Source organism: Colletes gigas, unplaced genomic scaffold (assembly GCF_013123115.1).
Source record: "Colletes gigas isolate AHSC1104 unplaced genomic scaffold, ASM1312311v1 Colletes_gigas_Sc00013, whole genome shotgun sequence".
Classification (NCBI taxonomy): domain Eukaryota; kingdom Metazoa; phylum Arthropoda; class Insecta; order Hymenoptera; family Colletidae; genus Colletes; species Colletes gigas.
In genome coordinates, this window is record NW_025106642.1 from 4534018 (window position 1) to 4554593 (window position 20576).

The following is a 20576-nucleotide window of genomic DNA, read 5'->3' on the forward strand; positions in this document are numbered from 1 at the left end:
ATTTTTAATTTGTCGTCGCAATTATGTAATCGGTTTCCATTATTGTAGCCACAAGCCCATTTACGTCACCGTATGATTTTTAATCAAACATAACTTCTGCAAATATTTACATACTACTGCGTTAAAACAAATGAATAATTAAAACTGATCCATTTAAATACTACTAAAAGTTTAGTAATCGCATTGCATACATGGAAACTTTCCTCTTCAATTAAGTGTAAAGATTTCTTTCGTTATCATTAGTCACATCTGTTACTCAAGGTTCAGGACAAATATCACAGTAGTATATAAACTCTGTCGACACAATGAATCTCACTTTCGAAAACAGTGCAACAAGAATATCAATCATGTTCCGCGATCTCGTTAGTCTTCTCTTACTCGCGGTCATAGCTTTTGGTAAGTGCGTAAAATAGATTTTAACACAAAATACCAGTCGTCGGTTATACTAATCGCTTCTTATGAATCCTGTATTTACATACCTTCCAAACGTACGACAGAACAAATGCTCTTATAAATAATCAACATAAACGATTTAAACGTTTAGGAAATTAGGAAGAAAAATGAGGTCTGCTAAGTTTTTTAAACAGAGTTTAACACCAATTTTTCTTTTCGTCTTAACTCTGTAACTATGCAACGACAAAAAATAATACTCCTCCTTTTTCTTCCCAACGATCGTCCAAAAAGAATTTGTTTATTTTAAACATTTACTTTACAACAAAAGTGAAGTCGATATTTTCGTTAGTTTTTTTGTGTTTCTAACTCTTCTAATAATATTTCTGAATATAGTTCGTTTATATTTCGTTCGTTTAAGGTAACAGGAAGTGTAAAAAAAGAATTCGAAAAAGAGGAACTGAACGCTTCGCGTTGATGTCCTTTTTGTGAAATGGCCTTTTTCATTTTCAGTAAGCGCCGATGACACGGAGAAGCTGGTCGGCGCTCACGATGCACAGCCTGGTCAATTTCCCTACACCGTGTCCATCAGATTACAGAATTCGCACATTTGCGGTGGTTCCATTATCAGCGATCACCACGTCCTTACCGCTGCGCATTGCGTGAAAGACCTCATTGACTATATAAGCGAAGTGTTTGTCGTCACTGGTACTATCTACCTTGACCAGGGTGGCGAATTCCACACAGTGGCTAACATGTTTGCTCACCCGCAATACAATGGCGACACGAACGTCGACAACGATGTTGGTGTAGTGAAGGTGAGAGTCAATCTTGAGATTCAATGTTCCAATAAGAATAAAACTCACTCGAAATAGAACGCAAAACTGCACCAGATAATCTGGTGCTCGTTGCCTTATTTTGATGACGTTATACGCGAATCACAATATCATTTAAAAAGAAAGTAGAAAAAGAACGGAGGGATCGGTCAAGCGCTTGCGAGAGAGACAAAAGCGTAGCCCTCTGGTGACAAATACGGGAGGTGATGTCAAAAAGTGAATATACGATAGTAGCTTCGAGATAACAGTTTGTGGTTTGTTGGAATAAACAAGAGACTCGGTAAATAGTTTCAGCAGAAGCGTGGTACCATCTTCAGGCCACAATGGAATTTTATTCGAATAAAAATGATTCGATCGAACTATTCGTTCAACGCTAAGCATCGTTCGGTTTCATAATTGAGATTAGAATTTTTATCAAACAAATAACGCATCCATATGTATCTTGCACTCGGAGACTTTTCTTCGTCCACCTGTTACCAACTCAAACACACTTTCTTACGAAATAGATAGTAAATGTCCAAGTGAACGTATCTTTTCTTTACGTTAAAGTAATAATATCGTTGCGTATCCTTAGAATGGCAATCCAAATTCTTTGCTGGATATCCCTTCAGAGGGGACAGCCGAGTGCAAAGGGTTCATATAAGAATTTTGCTTACGTCAATGGATTCTAACACCAACTTGAATTTTTGCAGCTAATTCTCCCCATCGTTTTCAACGCGGTCCAAATGGCAATCCCACTTCCCACTGCAGACCCACCCGCGAATAACTACGCTGTCATATCCGCATGGGGTGGTACGGCTTCTCCCCCAAACGACACCCTTTCTAACGTACAACAGTACCTGTACCTCTGGATGATCAGCTTAGACGAGTGCAAAGAATACAAGAATCTCGACGTTCAAACTAACGCGATCTGTACTTACGATGGAGTAGGCGTCGGCTTATGCCCCGTAAGTATTAACAAACTCGCATTACTATTTTTACAAGGCTCGTGATCCTATATATTACAATCTTAACCCTGTAGACACTTTATTAGTCGAACTGAAATTTAGAAATTTTAAAAATTTATGTATCTCGAGTTTAATTGTAGAAAATTACAACGAAATTTAAAATATTGACATGTTTTATGAGAGGACTTTGATTATTAAGAAACATTATTTTAAACGAGCCATTTTAAAACGAGTCAGAGAAAAGACAAATTTAAGAACAGCCTAATAAAATGTGCAAAAAATTGGGCTTTGGCTTGCAATTTGTAATTGTCTCCTAATTTGTCTTTTTCAGGGTGACAGTGGCAGTCCATTGGTCTACAATAACCAAGTGGTCGGTGTTGTGTCTCGCGGTGTTCCTTGCGCCCGTGGAGAACCCGATGTTTTCACCGACGTCTACGACACCCTCGATTTCATCCGCCAAGCGATGCTGTTTTAATTCGTACTAGCGATGCTGACAGTGTACTTCATTATTTTTCAACGCCCACAAATATATTTTTTGTTCATTAATTGTTACATTGTTCGACATAGTTAATGGTTATACATGTAAGATGATGTATTGTTTGGCGCGTTGTCAAAAGTAAACGTCAATGTTGAGAGTCTCTATTTATAATTGCAAGTATTTTTTTTTAATAAAATCTTTGGAAACATTACGTGGTGGATCGTAAAAGGTGAAGAAGGAATTTTGCGTTTTAGGTAGCCAAGTACCCGAGTTATCGAACCGTGAATATTTTAGTTATCGATATAAGGGTTAAGTACAAACAGCAAGGCGTTGAGCAGGATACGCGTTATTATCAAGGAAATAAGTGATTTTATCGGATATTTTGTTCCGATACGTTCGCAGAAATAACACCACGAGTACAGACATCGCGTGAGTCAATGATATACAGCAGAGGTTCCATAATGGGCCCCGCAGACGAGTGGGCCTATCTGGCTGACCCACACAGTCTGCCATACCAAAGACGGCGAGGACAGTGGAGCAGTGTCGATGACGTCATCATCCTCTGACGACAATAATTAATCTCATTACGTAGCCGTATTCACAGATTAAATCGTACGCTGAAGCGATCTTATCGAAGAACTGAAAATTTCGATCCAAGAAAATTGGAATGCAATTTCGTGCAACTGTTTCATAGTTTCGATAAGGAATTTTTTCCTCGAAAGTGCGTAGGATTTCGGGGGCATGTCTATTCGCCAAAAATGATTGTAATTATCCCCTGCGACCGAAAATAATTTTTCCAGAATGATTTGTAACTTTTTAATTTTGTTGACAAATTTATGTCCACCTACTCGAATTTTTTTCTCGAAAATACGCAGGATTTCGGGGATATGTCTATTCCCCACTAGCTAGAAATAATTTTTTTAGAACGATTTGAAATTTTTTTTTTTGACGAAAAATTTAGACACCTACTCCCTGTCGATTTTCCTAGGGTGTCTTAAAACGTGTATTTCCGTAAGAAAAATTTCACAAAATTGTTTTCATTGTAGTATCTTGCTTATGTTCGTTTACATACATAGGTCGGGAAAGAAAAAATATCTGGCCAGTCGAGACTTGGAATTTCAGTTGTTCAAGTGCGAGAAGACAAATGAGCCTTCCTCTCTCGACTCCCACGAGACGGTCCGAAATTACTTCGGGCAGCTTCGGAGAAAAGAGAAAGGGGGCATGTGTCAGTTTGTCTTTGTCGACTCTCCGAAACTCCACGAGCTCGCGTACGCGTGATCTGGCATAGTGTGAGTAGTGCACCCGGTGCTCAATCTGGCATCACTGCTTCAGAGAAAAGTTTCATTGTAATATATTCACTATTGTAGGTGTTATGGTCGTTTGAAAATTGCGTTTTTTAATCCGTTCGATAGTCAACTCACATGTACTTATTTACGCACCCCCGTACAGCTGCTGTCCATAAATGCTAATTCGGTGTATAGTTTGTCAACTGACCGCCATCTGTGAGAAGAGGACGCTAAAATCGCCTTCGAATTTTCAGGTCGGTATGGCAGTCAGATTGAGCCACGAAAGTCCATAAGGTGAAAGGTCTACTCGTATAACTCGTATGTGATATTATCTATATCACCCATTTAATAAAAGTTTATGTTTTAACGAATCAAAATACTGACCACGAAAAAAATCAGTACTCTTATAGCGCGCTCTACGTTTAAGGACAATAACTTTGAGAATTATATCGACATCGGTAACGTCAGCAAATTCACGAATTTTGCTTCTGATACGATATCGACATAAGTTTTAATCAACAATTATTTACGTATTGTACGGCCGTATGGTTCTAAAGTCAAAATACTTTTACCACAAACGAGGTATACAAGTAGACTTTTCACCTTATGGACTTTCGTGGCCTAATCTGACTGCCATACCGACCTGAAAATTCCGATGTGAATTCAGCGTCCTCTTCGCATGGATGGCGGTCAGTTGAGAAACTATTCACTGAATTAGCATTGATAGGCAAACAGCTGTGTTGCGTAAATCATGTGAGTTGACTATGGAAGAGATTAAAATTCATTTCTGAATCTATTGAGACTCGTATACCTCGTCTCTGGCAATACTCTAGAATCTTTGATGAATCAATTAGAATCAAAACTAACCTAGCGAAGAAGCTCTACATTTATGATGACCTATGCACAGCGGATCGCAGCCAATTTGCTAATATTATTTAGATTTTAATTAATAATTGCATTACCCAGCTAAAAGTGATACGATTATTAATTAAACGGTAAATAATATTACCCAGGTCTCGCTACGTGGAGGTTGCTACGAATGGAGGCCCGCCCTAACCGATTCCCAACCACCCTCCATTAATTAAGTTCTTCTGTGACCAACGATCGTTGATCGAAGAAGAAACAAACGAAAGTGCAACCAATGAAGAGAGTTGAAAGAGTTTTCAAAAGAATTTGTCTTCGAATAAAAATAACCTGCCTAACTATAAATCTAAATTCGTTTATTGTATCAAGAAACAATTCTAAATTCGCAGCCATTAGCTCGGTGTTGCCCACGATAGAAAATCTTTTTTATTGTGGGTAACACCGATTACCAGGTCTCACCACGTGGAGGTTGCTGCGAGTGGAGACCCGAAGGGAGATAGATGGAATCAAAGTTCCATCGATCTCCCTTTTAGCTAAGCTTAGCTGGATTACTAAACTAGAGAGATAGAAGGAAGCAATGTTCCTTCGATCTTCTGGTTTAGTCGTGCCAAGTAATTATTTCGTTTAAAAGGGTACGAAGCTAAATTATGGGATACGCGACGCGACGCGATGCTGAACCGTGCAGCAGATCTTCGGATCGAATCAACACTGCCCTTGGTAGATTGATTCCTATTTCTAGCAATCGATCTATCATGGGTAGGCGACTTGATCTATCGGACAAACTGGACGGCCGATCACATGTTTCGATCGACGAAACAGCGGTGACCGAAGCAAGAAACGAGAGAACGAGTCGAGAGAAGCTACTTGTTAAGTAATTACTTGGCAGTATTGGGAGACGCATACAACAGGGACGTAAAATTAACGTCGAAGCTCAGGTCTGGTCAAGTTAAAACTAAAGTTCGGACGATAGAAAGAAACAAAGTTCCTTGGATGTACCAAGCAATTATTTGGTTAAAAAGAGGGACGAAGTTAATTTGAGGGACACGCGACGCGACACGACGCGACGCGAAGCTGAACCGTGCAGCGGATCCGAGGATCGAACCTACTGCCCTTGCTAACTAGATCTCTACAGGATAACGGACGGCTGCGACTCCGAATCTAAGGTCTCCATTGCTCCAACGCAACCCGCCGGGAGCCCGAAGGACCCGACTCAAGTTGTCTGACAAAGAGAGAGTACCTCTGTTTCAGTGTCGACTTCCGCTGGAAGGTATGCGTTTCCGCAGGATACGGAAACTCCACACCTTCCAGCAGAGTACCATTTTCCCTGGATCTAGCTACCAAGGGAAGCCGATTAGATCTTTCGGGCCAGATACACGGCCGATCACATGTTTCAAGCGATGAAACAGCGGTGACCGAAGCAAGAAACGAGATAACGAGAGAAGAAGCTACATGTTTTTAATAATTGCTTGGTAGAGCGCGGTGATACGTAATAATAAAGAAATCTTCGACGTTAATTTTAAGATTCGCGACGAAGCTTAAGACTAATCGACTTGGAATTAAAAGTCCTTCGACGGTTGTGGCGTCCTCCCTCGATGTCCTTGCGATTAATCCAAATGTAAACTGAAATCAAAACTAATATTTATATTAGTGAGATATGGTAAGAATTTTAATATACACTTAAAAATGATCTATCACCCTGACTAAAGGGAATTGAACAGAGTGTATTAGCAAAATATTACAAGAATTTAAGCTGAACCGTAAAAATAAAAATCTTATATTAATCGGTGCCATGCATCGACACAATGTTGTACGTATCAAAACGAATATTCGTAATAATGAAAGAAACATGGATCGAGACACCAAGTTGAATCAACAGCAAACAATCAAACGAAATGGAAGAATCGATGAAAGAAACATGGATCGAGACACCAAGTTGAATCAGCACCAAACAATCAAACGAAATGGAGGGATCAAACGAAGTACCTCCGTAGAATATTACGAGAATTCGAGCAAGAACGTAAAAATGAATATTCACGAGATTGTATAGAAACAAATACAGTATATGATTGAAAACAATATTACATTATTATATCAACAAATGTAAAAGTAGAAATAAAGAAAAGGAACATTCATAATAACCAAATAAAATCAGATAGATAAATAAAGTTGAATTCGCATCAAGCAAACAAATAAAAATAATAAAATATAAATAAGTGGAGTGGACTTACTACTTGTTGTCAGTACATAGGATAGTTACCACTGGGCCAGCTGTAAAGTAAGAAATATTCATATTATAGCAACGTCGGTTGGGCAAGCAACGCAAAATCAGTTTATTCAAGCGAAATTGGTATCAAACGATAGAATAGAAGAGGGGAGAGAATTTTTAAACAGTTCTTACCGTTGGTCATCACCGTCCGGCACTGGTCAGCAGTGGTCAGTAGTGGTCAGTAGTGGCAGGAGCGCTAGCCAGAACTGGTCAGTAGTGGTCAGTATTGGTCAGTAGTGGTCAGCGTTGCCCAGTAGTGGTCAGCAGCGGTCCCCGGTTCACTTCAGGCTATTTGCCCACTCCCGAATTCGCGACGCGACTGAAGAATGCTTCGCAGTGATCCTGCTTATCTGTCTAAGGTGATGAAAGGGTGGGGAGACCAATCAGAGCTAAAGTTAAAGTTAATAGATAAGACTGTCTTGTCTACAAAGTAACTATTTCGATTGATCCCACCTCTTGACCATTTCTGGATCTTCACTGGACCGCTGACCTTGATGTCGACCTCGCTGTTGACCATCAGTGACCATAAGTTAGTCATTGTTGATCATCGACTCATTAAAACCATTACGAAGATTAAAGCCTTCCTACGCGGATCCCCTTATAATTTGATGCATCATCTTTTCAACATTTCGTTCCACTTTGGAAGAATGTATCTTGTTAATTTTTGGAAAAAATTCGGAGGTGATTTTAGCGTCCTCGTCAGTTGAGAAACTATTTACTGAATTAGTATTGATAGGCAAACAGCTGTAGTGTTGCGTAAATCCATGTGAGTTGACTATGGAAGGGATTAAAATTAATTTCTGAATCTGTTGGTAACGTTGCGAGTGACACGTAGATGGTAATGGGACTCTAGAGCTTGATCCTCAAAATAAGAATCTGGAAAAACAAACGCGAAAAGCTTTCATCATTCGTAACGCTAAATGGAACTATACAATTAATACAAATTATTTGGAACTTTAACTAAACAAAGAACTACAGGCTGTTTGCCTACCATACCAATTCAGTAAATAGTTTCTCAACTAACCGCCATCCATGAGAAGAGGGCGCTAAAATCGCCTCTTAATATTTAGGTCGGTATGACAGTCAGTTTAGGCCACAAAAGTCCATAAGGTGTAAAGTCTATTCGCATACCTCATCTGTGGTACAACTGTTAACTGTAACTAAAATAATGCTGCTTTATGTTTCATATATTTTTACATATTTGATTAAAAGTTATAGATGGGAGGAAACTATTCTGGCCCTCAAAACCTCCAGTGCATACGCCACTGTATTCCTTTACCCAGAGACTAGAATACCGATAACTACCAGAGAATTCTATAATTTCATAGTATCTATTTCCATTGATCGAATCTACAATTTTAAATGCATGTTATGTTGTTAAACTGAATGTAATTATTTTTACGAATCTGTAAATCAATAGTGAATAGACTATACGTATATGTCCAATATCTAAATAAAAAAATATTTATAAATATTATCTATACCAAGATTATAATGTTCTTATTCTTGATATAAACATAATTTAAATTACATATTACAAATTTTTTATTAATTTAAAGTATATCAAATAAATTGCATTATTCTGTAACGCTAATAGTAAAGATCAATAGTGGTTAATTTTAGCAATTAATTCCATACAGGGTTCTTTGAAAAACGGAATACTGAAATTCATAGTAAATCATTTCTATTACGACAACAATTCACTGCGCAATAATTCGTCATCTTCTCGCTATTAATTATGAAAATTAAACGATAAAAACGGAATTTAAATGCGAAAGTAATATGTTGAAATCCCCGCTGCGTATGAGAGTAGGAGAAGACCGTAAAACTGACAATGGCGTCGAGTGAAACTTCTGTATCTATCATTATTCTGTGGTCCCAGTCATTCGTTCACCGTGAGTCGTTTCAGATTTGAGATAGTAAAAATTATTGCTGGTCGAACGGTGCGTAATCATTTTGGCGTCGTTGCTTTCTAGTTTTACCACAGAATTAAAAATCATGTCTAAGAGCAAACTTCACCATCAAGTTGACAGCAGTATTGTCGCGGTGAAAAGTAAAGTAAGCTACTTTCTAATCGCTTTAATATTACCACTTTGCCTTTTCATTGTCAAATAAAGAGAAACTGATCGTTTCTTGCTACGATATTCTCAGATATTTATATTCCACCACTTTGTTTTATTTAACGCTTCTACCTACGAATGACTTTAATTATTTATTTTTTTTTTTTGTATCAGTTTGATGCTGACATTATAAGATTTTCAATCAACCGTAATGAAGCCATTAGTTACGAGGATTTTAGAAAATTATTGGCCGAACGACATGACATAGGTCCAGATTTGAGTTTTCTTATTTGGTATACAGATCCAAATGATGGTGATTTATTACCCATTAATAATGACAACAACTTGGCAAGAGCCTTGCTTGCTGCTAAACCACTTCTTAGAATTTTTATACAAAGAAAGGGTAAGATGATTCTTCAATAAGTAATTATGAGGTACAAATACAAATGACATGAATATGTATGATATACATATATATAATATATATATATATATATACATATATATCATTTTCTTCTGTTTTCATATGCGATAACATTTATTAATACAAATGTTTTTTAACACATTGTGGTCCATCTGCAGATTAAGCCAATTCATGTTGTAAATAATGTAGTACTTTGTTTAAGGTCAGGTATTAATTAAATGCCTGACGGTTAGGTGTAAATTTTGCACTGTCGTTCAATGATATTGATAAAACACATCATGAGTATAAGCACAATGATCGAATATCATTAATGGACTGCAATTTGTTAATAACATGTTGCTAAGATATTCACATTATTGCACATCAAATTTAGTTATTTTATATAATAGGGGATGGATTGGAAGACATAAATGGATATGGAACGATGAAACCAAAAAATCTAATATCGAGTATTCTTGGTGGCACACCTGGAAAACCAAAATCATTGGCTATATCTAACCCACACGATTTTAGGCAGGTATGTCTTACCTATGTAACTTCAACTTATATAAACTTTAATGCAAAATATATTTACTATGTAAATTTTATTTTACGATAACAGGTATCTGCAATAATTGATGTAGATATATTACCAGAAACTTGCCGTCGTGTACGTCTGTTGAAACATGGTTCTGATAAACCATTAGGATTTTACATTAAAGATGGGGAAAGTTTTCGAATTCTGCCACCTTCTGCAGGAGGTGGTATCGAAAAAGTTCCGGGTGTGTTTATCAGTAGATTGGTACCAGGTGGCTTAGCCGAAAGTACAGGTCTTCTAGCAGTAAACGACGAAGTCCTTGAAGTAAACGGTATAGAGGTGGCTGGAAAAACTCTTGATCAGGTAAGTGTAATCATTAATTTTGTAACTCTCTAGCCAAGGTTAAACCAAAGTTTATCGTAACATTTTTATAACTTTACTTACATATTTAATGTAATAGGTCACAGACATGATGATCGCGAATTCTTCAAACCTAATAATCACAGTAAAACCTGCAAATCAACGAGCGGCATTAACCGCTCCAAGACGTGGATCATTCTCACGAAATAGTCAATTGTCTTCTGGAAGTCATCAATCTACGCAAAGTGCAGCAACCGGCAGTGATGAAGATGCAGACGAAATTGTAGATTTAACTGGTGTAACACTGCAAGATGATGCAGCAACTTCTACTTCTCAACATCATCACTACCATCACCATCACCACCATCAAAACCATTTTAGTCACGATCAAGGCGTTCTACACTTATAAATGGCATATAACAGAGATTTCAATTTACCATGCTCAATTGAATACAATTGGATATTCATCTACAAAAAGGAGACATTTAGGAATAGGTATGAAAATATAGCATGACAATAAGAAGCTGAATTAGTGGAGCAGATGAAGCATTACAGAGTCATGTGGTAATCATTTTATGAATCTAATTATAATTTAGCTTATGACACGGAACAAAAATATGCTATTTATGTCGAAGTTATATTTTTACAGAAGATTTACACTAGTGCCTTTTAACATAATCACATTGGAACCACTATTTAATACTATGGATCAAACTTACTCCGTTAGTATTCACTTCAAATTTAAACATTCAAAACGGAAAACAGCTTTCAAAATTAGAACATATTGAGAAATATACTGAAAATACTTCTTAGATAAAATAATTTCATTAAAAAGCTACTATTTTTCGGAGTTTGTACTTGTTCAAAGATTCGTAGTCTTTGTTTCAATGATTTTTACAGTAAAAAGTATTAGACTGTTAAATTGGTTTGAAACATAAAAAAATACTACTAAACATACAAGACAAAAGACATGGATACAATTTATAAAAAAGATAGAATTAAAACTGCGCATTAATACTTTGTTTCATATTGTTCACGTAATATTTTCTGTTTATTTGGATGAAAAATCTTTTAATATAGACAAAAATTCCTCTTTAATCTTTTTATGTGAACTGTTTGAACAAAGTGTGTATGTGCGTATATGTATAAAGATAGTGATATGAATATTGACTGTGCATAAAAGTATTATTGGAAGGCAGCAATGTTTTTGAAGTATTAAAACAATATTTCTTAGTACTTAATATTTGAAACCTAAAGTGTACTTAATAAGAATGAAATGCCCTGTGGAAAAAGATACGATTTCAAATGTAAGGATTTCCTATCTTTATAATGATCATGTTTTACAGTTTTACATATTAATACATAAATTGAAACATGATTTATCATTACTTTCATTAGGATTTTATTCATCGCTTCATAATGTATTCATTTTTTAATCGATTTTGATGAATTTTTTGTGTATATAATGCAAATAATGAAATTCAATAACTTAATTTATCGTTATAAATAGAGGCCCCCGTTCAATAATGGAAATGTATATAATAATAATAATGATAAGAATGTAAGAAGGTGAAATGCTAATACAAACATTTCATTTTTAATCAAACAAGAGTAAAAAAGAAAATGAGTGGCCTTATGTTTACATCATTCCAAATATTTTTTGCAAAGATGCAAAATAGGAATTATTCTATTATAATGCATTCTGACACGTCTATTCGTGTATGTATTCTGTTTATTCCACTGCATGTTTAGAGTGTTGAAGTTTTTGAATTTTAATTCCATTTTTATAAATGTTATTTGTTGTCTAATTGAGCACTAGATATTAAAGTATAATGTACTTTACAAATTTTAGGTGTAAGAGGAATTTTAAAGGATAAGAAACGTATTTATATAGATGTAAAATATTTTCATTACATATTTGTGCCTTCATAGTTTCGTCTATGATTATAAAACTGGATTGTGATAAAGTATATCGCATTCCATTTATATAGTATTTTTGTAGTGCAAAAAAAAAAAAAAAATACACAATGTCTCGCTCGTATGTATTATTATTTTAAAAAGAAACGTATGAAGCCTTTATAGTTATACATTAAAACATTTTCATACATCTTTAATCATATTTTCTTCATAAACTGGCAAAGATATAATGTACATAAACAAAAAGATAAGAATCTTATTATAATACAAGTATAAATTGACTTCCATCTTACAATATTTTAATTGCCAAACTAGAAAAATACGTTTTCATTTTTCTGTAATAATTTCCAATATTATAGATTTTATTTCATGTTAATTATTCCAAATATAAATGAAATACATAAAGAAATGAAACAAAGTATTTTGTAATAACGATATTTATCTCATAAAGCATTACAAAAACCAGAATTCCTGTAAATGAAGGGTATAAAAAAAATATATTTTAAAAAATTATGCAATGAATCGATATATGATTTTGTAATTGGAATTTTCTAATTACAAAATTATACTTGTTCTCTGGGAAGAAGATGTACTCCAATATTATAAATCGGTAGCATTTTGTACTTAAATAAAATATTTATATATTAGTAAATAATTGTGTTATATTCGTGAGTTATCAATTGAAATATAGTTACTGTGCTGTATTTCAAGGTATATTAAATTAACGAAGTTTATACTACTATTGTATTTTGTAACACTGGTATAAACCAAACATTACAAAATACATTACTTATTTGTAATAGTATAACTCTTTTTAATGGCAGCTTATAAAATAAAATATTTTATTCTATAAACAATTTAGTTTTATTAGTCACCTTTTATGTAATTCTTAAAATTAATCATTGTTTTCTGATGGTTACCATAGTATACAAATAGAAACAACTAAATGAATAATATGATTTGTTTTGTAAATTATATTTAAAAAAAAAAAATGTTAAACTCTTTCAATTAAAAGAGTTATAGACTGAACAGAATTGGCACTAAATATAAATACAAATGATAATAAATATAAATTGATACTGAATATAAATACAAGCAACCAATATGTCTTATGCAGAACATGGTCCTCGAATTTTCTTAGCTGGGAGACCGAACACTGGAACACCATTGATATATGGTGACTACGTTTTGCCAAGAAAACGACTAGAAGGTCGATTAAAATTGCATGATTCTTGTTCAGATATTAGAGCCTGGAGTCCAAATTCTTTGGAAAATTCTCGCTATTTTCGCGAACTTAGTGAACATGATTCACTAGTATGTACTCGATTAAACACATAATTATCCATACTAGCTTAGAAACTTACATGTCTGTAATTTTGTTATCACAGGTAGGAAAAATAGTACCATTCAACGTAGTGATTGATAATATAATTCAATTCAATTCGCAAACACAAAATGAACTCCGGGCGGTTAAACGAGAATTGCAAAACTATAAAAGTCTTAGACTTACTCCAAAACAGGAAGAACAACTACAACATTTAGTGAGTAACTTTATAAATACATTTAACCATTTTAACAGCTATTTAATAATTTTATATTGTTTTTCATAGGATCGTTATCAGAAAATGAAGGAATCATTGCAGAGCGATCATATAATGGGAACACTTTTAAAAGATGCATTTGCCAATGTTACTAAATCTATTCCTGTGATTAATTCAAATTCATATTTGTCTGTTCGTATGCCTTCTGAAAAGCATTTTCAACTTCTTAAGAAAGATAAATCAACTATTACAAATCAGACCAGTCAATTATACTCTTATGCTGTAACTGCATTTAACATAAATCCATCCTCAAATAATGTCGCCTTAGTGCCATCAATTAGATCTACTCTTAAAGCATCCCCTACCGGAGGTACAGTAAAAAAATATTTACAATCTTAACAATATCCTCAATTTTAATTTGACTTTTGATTTTTATAGATTACAGTAAAAACCCATCAAGCTGCATAGAGTACATTGATATAGCTTTACAGGTAGGTAAACTACATAAATATATCTTCTAATATTATTGTAATATTATATAGATGAATTTTTATTGCAGGTGGAACAAGAAATGCATGATGTTGGAGTACAGTTTGATGGTCAAACCGACACATATTTAAATAGAATAACGACTACATCTGTATGAATATATTTGTGCATTTTACTATTTAAATAAGATGCTTATGTAAATGTTATTATATAGGTAGTGTCTCAAACATCATTCGTATATAAGTCTAGCGACGAAGATAACAGTGCGGAAGAATCCGACAAAAGCAGTTTGGAGACAAATAATCAAAAGGAACAGAGCTTTGAATGCGATGCATCTTGTAGCGAGAGTTTACAAGATATTGAAACTCCATCAGAGTCTAGTAGCGACATAGAAACAGAATCTAACTTTAACATACATGGTAGTAATCATAAAGGGATTATCATTCAAAAAGATTCCGAAATTATTGTTTTGAAGAATGAACTTTGTGTATGAAACATATTCTATTAATGAATGATTTATTTACGTAATAGTCATAGTTATATTTTATCGTTTCTGTGATGCTATATATTCAGTATCATATTTAAAGGTAAGGGATGCTGAATTAGAGGAGATACGAGATATAAATAAGAACTTAGAGACTTTATTGAAGGAAAAGGAAGATTGTATAAACGGTCAACAAGATAATGTTAAAGCAAGTACACAGAATGTAACTTTAAGATCTAATGTAAAATGGTGACATTTTATGAAAGTATTGCAGATAATTGATGCCTAATGATTATTACATAGATACTACATGATAAGCTGAAGAAGTTAGAGCACCAACGTAATTGCGAAGTAGAAGATTTAAAAGCAAAAGTAATGTACATATATTTGAAATTTTACTTGATTTTCTCTAAATCTAATTTATCAGAATTTCTTTGAACCCTCTCTTTCAGTTTTATGGTTGTAAATATTTAGTTGATCAACTCAAGCAAGACTTAAATAAGAAGTGTGAAAGTTATTACTTGCAGTCACAAGAAATTGAAAAGCTCAGGCCATATGTTAAAGAAGTGACGATATTACGATTAGAAAAAGATTCACTTTTAGTTAGTAATTACATATATTTAATACCATAATATTTATTTTCAAATAATGCAATTTTATTTATTCATTTTATACCATAGAAGAAACTACAAGAAATGAATCGACTAACTGAACAAGCTGAGAATTATGATTTGGCGTTAGAACGATTAAAAAATGTCTTACGAGAAAATGATGAGCTTAAAAAACAAAATTATGAACAGAGCCGCATTCTGGCAGATCAAGAAGAAGAGATAAAGCGATTACTAATATTAATTAGAGAAACGTCAATTACACATGATGAACAGGTATATTACATCACATTACCATGTATGCTGATAGTGCAAATATATTACTATTTAATTATTATGCTTTATGTTTTGATTAATAATTAGGTGAAGACAAAAACCATATTAGAGAATTTAAAAGCTAATATTCATGATAAGACTATTAAAATTTCTCAATATGAAGAGCAATTAATTTCTATGAAACAAGAAATCAGTGATTTTGTCAATAATTTAAAGCATGCTCTAAACAATCTGGAAGAATTCCATGGATCATTTGAAGATGTGTGTATTTGTACGAAATGTGACTTGGACATTAATGAGGAAGCAAATACTGTACTGTACAATATAAATGTCCTAATGACAAGATTTCAAAGTTATAAAATAGAACGTCAGAATCTTTTACAACAAATAGAAGATTTAAAGCATTATGTAAAAAATGATAAACAGCAAGCTTGCTTAAGTAAAAATTTGAAGAATATAATATTTGATGGCTTTTACTGTGAATCTGAAACAAATTCGAAAGAAAATACAAGTAAAATTAGTCCCTAAACCTTATTTTTTTAAACCATATATAAGTTTCTTAGAATTTAAGTAGGGGAAATTGATGTTATTGACTTTTGAGAAGTTTATACAATAATATTAATAAATATTTAATATTACTTAGGTGGAAAGGACAATATAATTTTATTGAATGTAAGAGGAAATAAAAATGATGCAAGCAAATCAGAAATTGAAGATATCTCTAATTCTGATAATAGTGAACATTTATCGAATGAAGTAATTGATAATGTAAATTTTTGTCTACTTAAGAATCTAATATTTTAATTAATTTTATATTTCACTGTAAAATAAATAATCGCAAGTTTTATTTAATAGGAATATCACAATTATGTTATCAAGTTGAATAAGAAAAGTAATATAGATGAAGTGGAGAAAGAGATCATTGAATATATTTCATATTCTCTAATTAAAATCCATTCGCTTATTCAAAAGTTACAAGTATACATAGAAATTGAACGTCCTTTGATGATTAAACAAATTTACAATTTTTATGAAGTGCTTAGAAATACAGAATCAGCTATTAACACTTCTCAAGGTATTATTAATTTGCACTTTAATGAATTTACATTAATTTCCATATGCTAATGATTTCATTAGATATTTCAATGAGAAAACAACGAATTGCTGAATTATACAATCAGCATAAAGAGGAACATAAGAAATATAAATCTTACAATAAACAATTACCCAATAATTTGTTTCAAATACAAATTAAGATAAATGAATTTATTGAAACAATTCTTTATCAACTATTAAATGAAGTAGTATATGTAGAAAGCCAAAGTATGTCTGATAAGCAGATAAATCAAGCTTTTGAAATACATCTCAAATCTTGCATTGATAGAATAAATGTAGCCCTTCAAGGTATAACTTTTCGATATTTTTGTTATGTTATATTCTATTATACTTGTGTAATTATTATAACAATACATAAAAGCAACAGTTTCTTTCCCCTGGCACAAATTATAACTTAATATTTAGAAACGTTATTATCAAGGTGCTGGCGATCAGCGTCTGCAAGTAGTTGAGGAAATCGAAAAGCAACAAAAACAACTACAGAAAAAGGATTTAGAAATTTCTCAACTGAAGGAAGAAATGGCGCATTTAACACAGAAAGGGGAAGGTGATTGTCTAAATCAAGAGGAATCCAAACAGAGTGCTGCAATAAAAGAAGAATTATCGAATGTAGCTGCGGAACTTAATGCAAAGAAAGCATTTATCTCGAAATTAGAAGAACAGCTTCAAATAATTAGAAACGAATTGTCCGTATGCGAGAAAGATTGCAATGCGCTTAGAAAACAGAAAAAAACTTTTGATAATGATAAAAATAAATTATTAAAAGACTGTCTACAGTATAAAAAACAATTGGAAATTAAAAATACAGAATTCAAAATTTTGTCACAGCAGCATCGAGATCTAATAGAAGCTCAAAATTCGAGAACAATTATGGAAGACAAGAATATAGAAATGAAGAAGAGGTAATATGATTTTCATTTTTAATCGATATTTAATATTATTTTCAGTTGCTAATGTATATTATTATTATTGCAGATTGATTGATCTAGACTTTGAAAATAACGAATTGAAAAAGAAAGTTATACAAGTAAATGAGATACTTTCTCAGAAGGATGAAATTCTAACAAACTTAAAAAATAAAGTTAATGAAAATGAGAACACTTTATCACAGAAAATTACCGAACACAAAAACGGAATGGAAGAAAAACGTTACGAAATTACAAAACTAAAAGACGAAAATAGAATGTTAAATACAAAATTAAAAAACACTGAGAGTAAACTTGCAGACACAAACCAAACAATTTTATCTTTAACAGAACAAAATGATAAAATTGATATCATATATTTATTGCAAGAAGAACTTGCAAAATTAGATAAAAATGAAAGAAAATTGAAAGCAGAGCTTAATAACTTGAAAGCACAACATGCCAATGATCAAAATAAGAATAAGCAACTTGATAATAATTTAAACGCATTGTTGTATGAGAACGAGAATTTAAAAAAGAATACGGAATATTTGAAAAATGAAAATGCTGAATGGTCAATTAAACTCGGCAGTGAATTGTTTGAAGAAAAATTAAGAAACAAATTATACACAATTTCTAATAATCTATATGAAAGATTATTGATGCTTAACAAACAATTTCATCCTGCAAAAGATTTATCAAATCGTCCATCTAATGAAAAACAGAATGATAAATACACAGTTAATAAAATAGTATTTTACATAACGCTTATAGTTTATTATTAATTATTAACGTATTTGTTTTATTCGTAGATGTATCAAAATAAAAGAATGGAATTTGCATTGCATAATATAAATGACGACTTGAAGCCGGAATGCGGGCATGCAAAAAGAGAAAATGAGATAGAAAACGTTCAAAATCCGCAACACTTGTGCAATACAAATACAGAAAATGAAATATTAAAAGACAATTATGTAATATCTAAACAATTGCATTCTTCAGAAAATCACAGTCCAGAGATGAAGTACAAAATAAATCGCTTAGAAAATGGAACTGATGAAAATCGAAATGAAATTGAAAAGTTATTAAACGAACTGGAAATTAGAGATTCTGAAATAAGTAATCTTAAGGATGCTCTGAGCTGCTTAGCACAAGAAAAAGTTGATCTTCATGTTGAACTTAAAGTAGTTATTACTTATACATGTATAATATTATATATTAGGAAAAATTTTAATGGGAGATTCTAGGAGCCAAAATAAGACGAAAATCAAGAATACCAATTTGTTGATCGAGGCTTCGTTAAAAAGTTATTAACGTTTAAAGTTCCGCCTGTAGAACGGCAATCTGTGAACAGCTATGTGCGCGTGAATAGTGGTTCTCACTAAGCATAAGAAACTCTACTTACTGACGTATCGAAAGCCATACAGTTTTGTGAGTGAGAACCACTACCACGCGTGTGCATGAATTCGAATAGGTGTGAAATTTTTCGGCGAAATTGAAAAATTTCAAATCGTTCTAAAAAAATTATTTTCAGTTGCGGGGGGTCAATTGCAATCACTTTTGGTGGATACACATACCCCCGAATTTCTACGCACTTTCGAGAAAAAAATTCGAGTAGGTGTGAAATTTTTCGACGAAATTGAAAAATTTCAAATCGTTCTAAAAAAATTATTTTCAGTTGCGGGGGTCAATTGCAATCACTTTTGGTGGATACACATACCCCCGAATTTCTACGCACTTTCGAGAAAAAAATTCGAGTAAGTGGACAAATTGCCGTTCTACAGCCGAAACTTTAAAAGTTAATAACTTTTTAACGAAGCCTCAACCAACAAATTGGTATTCTTGATTTTCGTCTTATTTTGGCCCCTAGAATCTCCCATTAAAATATTTCCCAATGGCCGAACACCCTATATAATAAATTCCTTTATTTAATACTGACAAAATTGTCGTATAGTCTCAAATAGAAGAATATCAAGGTAAGTTAACACTAATGAAAAGAAACTACGATAGCAGTTTAAATGCACTTTGTGAAAGGCACAAAGAAAGTGTTGAGACACTGCAAAAACGATTTGAAGACATTATAAATAGTGAAGACATCATAAACATCAGAGCATTCGATTCAGAAAACTGGTTACAGGTATGTAAAGATATTTTTCATATTATAGTAATATAATTAATCCACGATATATTTTTAGTCATTAAACATGAATGAACTGGCGGATCTTTATAAACGAATATGTATAATAATGAATAACTCGAATTTAATTCGAACGAAAGATGAAAATCGATGCTTTTACGAGAATGACATTAAAAGCGAATTTTTCAAAGAAATTAATAAAACGGAGAAAAGCTTAGGAACTTCGCATAAAAATTTATGTGCAAAAGGTAAACGATATTCTCGTACTGATTTTTAATTTTATCGTTTACCTTTCGAACGTTTAAATTTATATACATTTTTTATATCAAAGAGGAATCATCAAGTAAATTCGCATCGTCAATTTTGAAAGAACAAAATAATTCATACTTACAAAGTCAATGCCAGTTTATAATTTCAAGTCAAATTCAAAAATATCCAAATATACAAATGCAGGACTACGCATTAAATTTAGAACAAGATTTTAGGTAATGTACAGATTTCATTAGTTTATTTAGATCGTAAGCGGATTGTGTAGCAATTTTATATCATAGATGTTCTACTGATGAAAGAAAACCATCAGAATCTGAAAACAAATATGAAAAACAGAAACATGCAGTGAAAGATAATAGTACTGTAAGTTTATCATTTTTACAAACATAATTCTAATTCCAATCA

At 32.9% G+C, this 20576-nt stretch overlaps 3 protein-coding genes across 3 annotated transcripts; all 3 read left to right on the forward strand.

Annotated features, from left to right (window-relative positions):
• The first annotated feature begins 347 nt into the window (after positions 1-347).
• On the forward strand, positions 348-2648 carry LOC122399481 (chymotrypsin-1-like). The gene is made up of 4 exons (XM_043400181.1): positions 348-396; positions 904-1208; positions 1919-2173; positions 2505-2648. The coding sequence occupies exons 1-4, from the start codon at positions 348-350 to the stop codon at positions 2646-2648; spliced, it is 753 nt and encodes a 250-aa protein (XP_043256116.1).
• Positions 2649-8912: 6264 nt separating this feature from the next.
• Positions 8913-12235, forward strand: LOC122399529 (partitioning defective protein 6). Its single transcript, XM_043400272.1, has 5 exons — positions 8913-9125; positions 9302-9530; positions 9941-10068; positions 10153-10431; positions 10529-12235. The coding sequence occupies exons 1-5, from the start codon at positions 9066-9068 to the stop codon at positions 10835-10837; spliced, it is 1005 nt and encodes a 334-aa protein (XP_043256207.1). The 5' UTR covers positions 8913-9065; the 3' UTR covers positions 10838-12235.
• Positions 12236-13449: 1214 nt separating this feature from the next.
• On the forward strand, positions 13450-20561 carry LOC122399482 (uncharacterized protein PFB0765w-like). The gene is made up of 21 exons (XM_043400182.1): positions 13450-13659; positions 13734-13886; positions 13956-14256; positions 14325-14377; positions 14446-14526; positions 14590-14862; positions 14963-15082; positions 15163-15231; positions 15312-15461; positions 15540-15743; positions 15831-16254; positions 16387-16533; positions 16597-16818; positions 16881-17147; positions 17281-17761; positions 17835-18504; positions 18577-18948; positions 19719-19901; positions 19960-20149; positions 20233-20386; positions 20453-20561. The coding sequence occupies exons 1-21, from the start codon at positions 13450-13452 to the stop codon at positions 20559-20561; spliced, it is 4833 nt and encodes a 1610-aa protein (XP_043256117.1).
• The last annotated feature ends 15 nt before the right edge of the window (positions 20562-20576 follow it).